Source organism: Marmota marmota, unplaced genomic scaffold (assembly GCF_001458135.2).
Source record: "Marmota marmota marmota unplaced genomic scaffold, marMar, whole genome shotgun sequence".
Taxonomy (NCBI): domain Eukaryota; kingdom Metazoa; phylum Chordata; class Mammalia; order Rodentia; family Sciuridae; genus Marmota; species Marmota marmota.
Genome location: NW_025999842.1, coordinates 46,754,221 through 46,761,997, shown reverse-complemented (window position 1 = coordinate 46,761,997; position 7,777 = coordinate 46,754,221). Strand labels below are relative to the sequence as shown.

Below are 7,777 nucleotides of genomic sequence, written 5' to 3'. Positions count from 1 at the left end.
GCTGATCCCTTCTTTTTTTTTTTTTTTTTTGGTAGTGCTATGTGTTATTTCAGAATGAAATTCCTAGTGTTTCCTCAAGTCTGTGTACCAGCAAACACCAAAATGACAAGCTAGCCAGCATAGGCATCTCTGGCTTGCAGGAAGGCCAAGTCTTCTGGAGAGACAGACAAACCTTTGTGCCAGTGTCAGTGTGCTTTGGGCCTTGGGGAAGAGTGACTGGCAGTTGTTTAACAGATACTGAGGACAATATTGTCCTTGCTTTGTGTTTTTCTCCATTGTCAGAGATCATAATGTAGGCTATATCAACAAAAGTTCTGGAAGACAAGTTTGTTATATAAGCACTTTCCAGCCTAAACGGCAGCAGGCAAGGGCAACAGGACTCAGTCATGCTGCCTGGTTTACATGTGCTTTCATTGGAATGCCAAGCAGTGGGCATTGAGTGTCCAATAAAAACAGCAGAACCTGTGCACCCCTGTCCATGGCACCAAGTGGTGATCACCACACCTATTCTGGGCAATAGCCAGGGAGCCAGGAGTGTTGTGTAAACAGCAGAAGGTTCAGAATGATGTGCATGGAAATTGTGGCTGGGGTTCCAAAGTAGGGCTATTTCTGGTTAAGATATGAAGGCATGGGTGACATAGTCTATTTTAAGTATTTTCCCTACACTTGGGTTTTCCGACATGTTCAATCTGTGATACTTATTGCAAATTTAAAAGTTGTCAATATGAAGATTGCAAGGGTTTTCACATTTCAAATCAATCCATCACTAAGTATTCACCTAAACTTTTAACCAAACCGGACAACTCTATGAAAGGGCAGTGATTGTTTATTTGGGAATTACATTTCTAATTTTTTAAAAAACTTTCATATTATTATGTATACTTTCTTCTTCTTTTTTAAATTTCCATGGAAGAAGAGTCTTTTTAAAATAAGATTTCTGAATATTTTGAACAATTAAAACACTTTGGGGAGATTTGCAAAATATTTGTAACCTAGTGCTATTGTCCTTTTCAAAACCCAGGGAAGATAAAGAAATTATGTTTCTTACATTTGAGAACTTTAAAGTGCCAAAAGGTCTACTTCAACATTTTCTTTTAGATTTTCTCTTTTGAGAATAGATTTATCACTTTTCTTATCCAATTAACCACCCATTTCCTGTAACAGTGTCCCTATAATTATTGATGTTATTGTCACCATAATTATTTTCCTGAAGGTCTCCCTTAACTTACCATTAAAACTGAGTCTTTAATATACTTTATTTTTTCCTTGTTTCTAGAGGAGATTCATATATTTTAAATGTGTTCTAATTTAAGTAGAATTACCTATTTTTGAGTTTAACACAGTCCATTTGTATTGGATGTATTGTGTTGAGAAGTGTAGTTTTAAAATTTTTGTTCACAAACATTCAGCTGCTGAAAGGGAGTTTCTAATTTAAGAAAATAGCTAATCATTTTTTTCTCTTAGAATGGTTTCCTAGGAAATCAATATACATATTCACAGTAAAACATAAAGCCAAATAAACCAATGGGAAAATAGAATTGGGCTTTGGCATTTGTTACTATTTTTAGAAACCATAAAAACTTACAAATATTTTAATTTTAAAAAAGTTATTGCAGGCAGGCTGGAAAAACAAAGATGGTAGCAGATGTCACCAATAATATTAATTAGCTTTAAATTTATTCTTATTTTTGGAATCAACACAGATAAATGCTTATTTTTTTTTTTTTTAACTGTGAGATGCCTCTGGGCCAGTTGGACCAATGCAAACAGAAAATGTAGGTGGCTTATTCAGATTTCAAGATGGCAACATGAGAATTAAGCCATGGGTAGAACCTTTCTGAGCTGGGATCCCCTCATTACCGCCCAGGAGCCCACTCTGCTTATATAATGGGAGTGAATAAGAATATATTTGTATTTATTTCTTAATTTCATTTTGATTAAAACAGTTTTTTTTTCAAAATGAGTATAAATGCAATGTTTTTATTAGCAGTAGACTTTTAATACCAGTATGTATATATGGCGTGCATTTTCATATTTTTAAGTTAGCCTTCCATCAGTTTGTTCTGCCACTATATGAGGATGTTAGTATATAAACTTATAAATGAACTATGTAAGTTATTTTTTAATTCAGAGCTTCTTATCATGAATCAAACCTCTTCAAAGATAATGTCAACAATCCATCATTGGTGCCTGGGTTTTTCTAATGTGAGATGTGTTAAAACCAAATATGTACCAAATAGTCAAATTTAGAAGTATTTCCTTCAAAGCTTAAAGTTTGAATTTTCTGGGGGAAGGGAAAAATAGGAGTTCTTTGGAATTGGCAAAGGGGAATGAAGGGAAGGAAACGGGAATAGGAACAGGAAAGAGTAGAATGAATCCAACATAATTTTCCCATGTGACTCCACATCATGTTCCACCACAAAAATGGGATCCTAACTAGAGTAAGTCCTACTCCGTCTACGTATAATATGTCAAATACAATCTCCTGCCATGTATATCTAAAAAGAACAGCAACAACAATAAAAGCTTGCATTTTCCTCAGACGTTTTGAATGTGAATTCTTTCCAGGAGGATTATCGGCAAACACATACAAAAAAATCAAAACCCCAAAGCAAAGTTAAATGTGCTACACTATATATCCTTGAAATGTTGATGTAAATGGATTAAACCTATTTAGCTAGGGTTGATAGTTGTAGGGACTTTTATGCTCTTTGATAAAATCAGACTGAAAACCTGTTGATTCCTGTACCAGTTACCTCCTGGTAACTGTCTGCCACAGTGAGTTTTTGGCATTAGCTCTTATTTTGGAATTTCTACCATGATAGGTAACATTCCAGAAAGAAAAAGCAGGGTGTGGAACAGGTTTATTCCAGGAATCTCTTGCAATGTGACGAAATTAAATGCTAATTCTAAGAGATTACAACTCTTCTGACTTCTCCTTTTTCTTTTAATTCCTCAGTGTAGAATAAAATAACATGGCAACTATTAAGTTTGTGAGATTTTTCATCAAGAGTTTGATATCGGGGCTGGGGATGTGGCTCAAGCGGTAGCGCGCTCACCTGGCATGCGTGCGGCCCGGGTTCAATCCTCAGCACCACATACAAAGATGTTATGTCCGCCAAATACTAAAAAATAAATATTAAAATTCTCTCTCTCTCTCTCACTCTCTTTTTTTTTTTTTAAAGAGTTTGATATCTCCCAGCTGCATTTTTGTATTTGGACCCCATCTAAGAGCTATGTTCTCAAATATTCCACAATTGGACCATAGTTTCCAGTTATCTCTATTTTTTGTCCCCCTTGACCCCTTTGATAGGATTCCTTGAGTATACTTTTTACCATGAAAAAAATATTTAATTCTTTTTTTTTTTTTTGTCATTGTTGGGCACATGCCTTTATTTATTTTTATGTGGTGCTGAGGATCGAACCCAGCACCTCTCACATGCCAGGCAAGGGCTCTACCATTGAGCCATAGCCCAGCCCCAATATTTAATTCTTGAGTGGAGAAAATAGTAATGTTCTCAAAGGTTTTTAAGTAATCAATGTATTGAAAGTTTAAAAAAAAATTAAAAAAGCAAGTATATGATTTGGGTCCTCCCCTCCCCCAGACCAGGCATCTACCCCCCTTGGTGATAAAGAGCTGATGCTCCCAGTGCTTGAGGACACGCCTGCCTCTGAAACAGACATCAACCTGGAGGTGTCATTTGCTGAGCAAGCAGTCAACCAGAAAGAGGAGAAAACTCAGAAGAGTGAAAGCAATGATGCCTCATTACCTGTAAGTAGCACGTGTCCAGTTGTTACTAACAGAAACATTTTTATCAGATTCTTATGAAAATTTAGAACCCAGGGCTAAATTGAAAGCATGATACAGCAGCGCCCTGCCCTTCATTGATAGAATCAACCCTTATAAATATATAGCCTTTCCTGTATCTTTATCTGTGTATACCTTGAGATTACCAAGGGCATACAGAACAGCTACAATACTTAAACTGAACACTGAAGAGAGAGCTATATTTAATAGAGAGTCATATTAATATTTCTCTAGTTGCTACAAGATTATCCTTTATAGCTTTCCCTTTCTCCATACCTATTAGAATTCGAACAAGGGATACTTTTGTGTTGGTTGTTTTATCTTTCCGGTTTTCTTGAATTGAGATATTTCCCCTTCTTTTCCTTTAACATTTTTGAAGAGCCCAGAGCATTTTTCTGATTTTTGTCTGTTTCCTTAACTTTCTGGACAAAATGTTCTATGATCACCTTGTAATTTTTTCCCCTTAGACTTGAAAGTAGTCATGTCTTCAAAAAGCTCTGGTTCCTTTTAGCAGTAAATTATATTTAGAATCCCAGTTCTCTGTGTAGAGTGTTCTCATTGCTACTGAATACATATGTCCAGATGCACATCTATCTTTCTGTGTGTATGTATGCAGATAGATTTTGTGTGTATGTGTATATAAGTATATATACATGTATACAAGTAGTTATTTGTTCAAATTTTACACATGTAATTAAAAGGAATAATAAAATGAATCCTAGTCATCTCCCAGCCCCAACATTTATTGGTCCAGGGTCAATCCTGATCTAGCCATATCCTTATCTAGTTGCCTATTCTGTGTTATTTTGTGAATCATATCTGAATTATATTGTCAATATTTGTGTTGATAAAGTTTAAACATTGTAAAACACATGTTCATGTTGCCATGTGTTAAAAACACTGACAATTATTAATTTCAAATCTCTAGAACAGTGTTCATGAAATTTGATATAATTTGGATTTTATAAATAAATATGTCATGGTTAAACATAATGACTTTATTTATTTTTCGATGTGGTGCTGAGAACTGAACCCAGTGCCTCACACATGATAGTCAAGCTCTCTACCACTGAGCCAGCCCAACAATTTGAAATTTGATCTTTTTGTAGAGTTTGTTTGAGGACCAGGAACCAAGGTCCTAAATTGCAATTGATTGACGTCTTTTGAGACTCTAAGTCTCCCCCTTCATTTCTCTCTTCCCCATATTCCTCTTTCTCCCTCTGTCCCTCTATTCCTCTCATCCTTCCTCTGCTTTCTTTCACCTATTTTCCTTTCTCTCTCTCACCTTTCTGTGTCCTCTTTTGTTCTTTCTTTCTGTCTTTCCATACATCCTACTCTCTCCCCTTCCCTCAAAATGTATTTGTTGAAGACAACTGGTTGTTAAGTTATACAGAATTTCTCCTTGTGACTAATCCTATCCCTATGGTACAATTTAACATCTTCCATTGTTTTTATAATTGACTCTAGATGTATCGGTCTAAGGTTCAACTTCTCTGTTGAGACTACTTCAGATATGTGGTTACCTGTTTTCAGCAGGCGCACAGAATCTGGTTGTCTTTTTTTTTGGTGAAATTAACAGCTGCTGTCAATAATACAGTTTATTCATGGTTGGAAAATGCTGATGTTCCAATATTTTCATCTGTCTTTGCTTTATTACTTTGGGTGTTTCTTTTAAGAAAAAACTTTTTTGAAATGGTTACTTTCTCCATGTATTTACCAGTTTTCAAAACTTTTTGATTCCCTAGCATTTTCCCCCAGCAATCAATTACCATTTGTGTTTGTTTTATAAGAATAGCATCTTAACTCATGGATCCATACATATTTGATGTGATCCTAGACAGAGTTTCCCAGGCTTATCTGGCATATTTTTGTACTCCAGACCTAAAATTGTGTTTTTCAGCGAGAACTCTGATTTCATTTAGTAGAAACACATTTTCCTGTCTATGACTGGAACTCAAGGCCTATTTGGTCTCTGGGTTGGTCCTCATTTTCAAGGCTTTTCAGACAGCAGGACAACATCTGTATCTTTTATGCTGAGAATTGTGGTTCTCAGGAAATGGCAGGTGACATATTTAGAATGTCACTTAAAGACTCATCTCCTTTATTCCACATTAATGCAAAGAATAGCGATTGCTAACACTGCCATCAGTAAGAATACAAGATAAGGTTAGCATGATCTAAACAGAATGAAGATAGTGTTGACTACAACAACGGAATAAAATAAAATCTCTGCCCAAAGTTTCAAAACAAGACTTGCTCTACCATTTTATTCTGTTTTACAAACTAATTTGTGTTCACTTACCATATTGATTTTTGTTCATGTCATGCCCCAGGTTTAAGAATGACATTTCTTTTTCTATGTTCTATATTTGCCAAGGAAACCTTTGTCTGTTCCTTAGAGCCTACCTCTATACCTATGCTTCTTGTTAAGTCTTTCTTGACCATGAACTTATGTTACATAAATTACTTGAAATATACTGATATACTATCATTAGCATGCATTTGATGTTACTAATTTGTCTGACTTTGTTTTTACCTACATGCATCTATTCATTTCTACAACCATATTTTAAAATTCTGCATGCCTTCCAGAAGACCTAGGTATATTGTAAAGTTTCTGCAAGTCCTTAGTGTGGTTGATGGAGTAAATATTTATAATCACCACTCAGGAGCAGGTGTCTGAGCAGAAACAAACCTTAAGTTCCATTTTTACTCCTTGCTTCCCCAAGTCTGTAAATAAGCAATAGCCTTTATGTAATGCGCTATCCTGTTGACCGCATTTCATATGCACTTCCTTTTTCTTAAAGCACTGAGCAGGCTTTGTTTTAATTCTTTATGATCTCTCAGTGGATTCAGATTTCTGCTCTTAAATTTTGAAGATCAGGTTTTATAACCTTTTAGATACTGTAGTTTGACAATTTAGCTACTACACTGTATATATCAGGAATTATGCTCTGCAATGATTTCATTCCTCTATCAAAAGATTTTTGTGAGGTTAAGCATTGTCCCTATTTTCCACATGAGAAAACCAGTTAGGTTACAAGGCATGCTAAGGCTTGACTTTGGTGACTAAGCTTTTGACACTTTTCTCTTGCTTTCCTTTCCAAGCTGAAGCTAGGCTGAGTAGTAGGAAAGTCAAGTTCATCATTACTGATGAAATGCCTGCAGGCTACCTTGTATGGCAAGGCCTACAAAGGAGGGGGAGCATCAGGGAGCGCTCCCTAGCTAATTTATGAAACACAGGGAACCAGGGACCTTATATTTTTTGAAAATTTTTATTTCATTCTTTGTTTTAAGCACATTTTTCAAAGGTAGAGAACTTTTCTGTTGCTGAAATTCTACTGTCTTCTCTTAACCAAGGAACTCAGCCATCTAGTCTATTAACTAAACAAAAATGACAGGAAACTTCATAAATATTTAAAGCAGCTGCTATGAATTAAACATTGGGGTAAAGAACTAACTCCTTCATTAAGTACAATGTTTAAATAAATAAATAAGCTCATGACATATATTGCTAGGTAAATCAAATGTTTGAACTAATAATATTTCAGGTTTCTCTAAACATTTACCTTGGGTAGTACTTCAATAATTATATTACATATGTTTGGCTTATTAGCCCAAAAACAACTGATTTTAATGAAACATTTAGGACTTTTTAAAAATGTGTAAATGGTTGGTAAATATGGTTGGCTCAGCCCTTCAGAAAACAAAGTCATTAGCATAAATATAGGGCCGTGCATGAGAAAAATGTGACAAGTTTTGTGTGATTTAAAAAGTAAAGCTTAGTAAAAATCGCAAAATCAGAATATCAAAACATTGGTGTGGTGTTTGAGTATATGCTTTTCATTCTGTAGTGTGAGTGTCTTCATTTGTTAGACCAGTGGCAGGGCTCCTGAAATGTGCCAGGTCTACGATACAACAGGGTTACAAGAGGTGATTAAGATGTAGCTCCTGTCCTTGGCGGGGGGG

At 35.4% G+C, this 7,777-nt stretch overlaps 1 protein-coding gene across 5 annotated transcripts in view; it reads left to right on the top strand.

Moving 5' to 3' along the window:
- Arhgap18 (Rho GTPase activating protein 18) overlaps positions 1–7,777 on the top strand; it is a 176,045-nt gene that overhangs the window by 129,314 nt on the left and 38,954 nt on the right. For all 5 annotated transcript variants that reach the window (XM_048798170.1, XM_015501120.2, XM_048798177.1 and 2 more), the window contains exon 5: positions 3,606–3,772. In XM_048798170.1, coding sequence (XP_048654127.1) covers positions 3,606–3,772 — 167 coding nt within the window. The remainder of the gene's footprint in view (positions 1–3,605; positions 3,773–7,777) is intronic.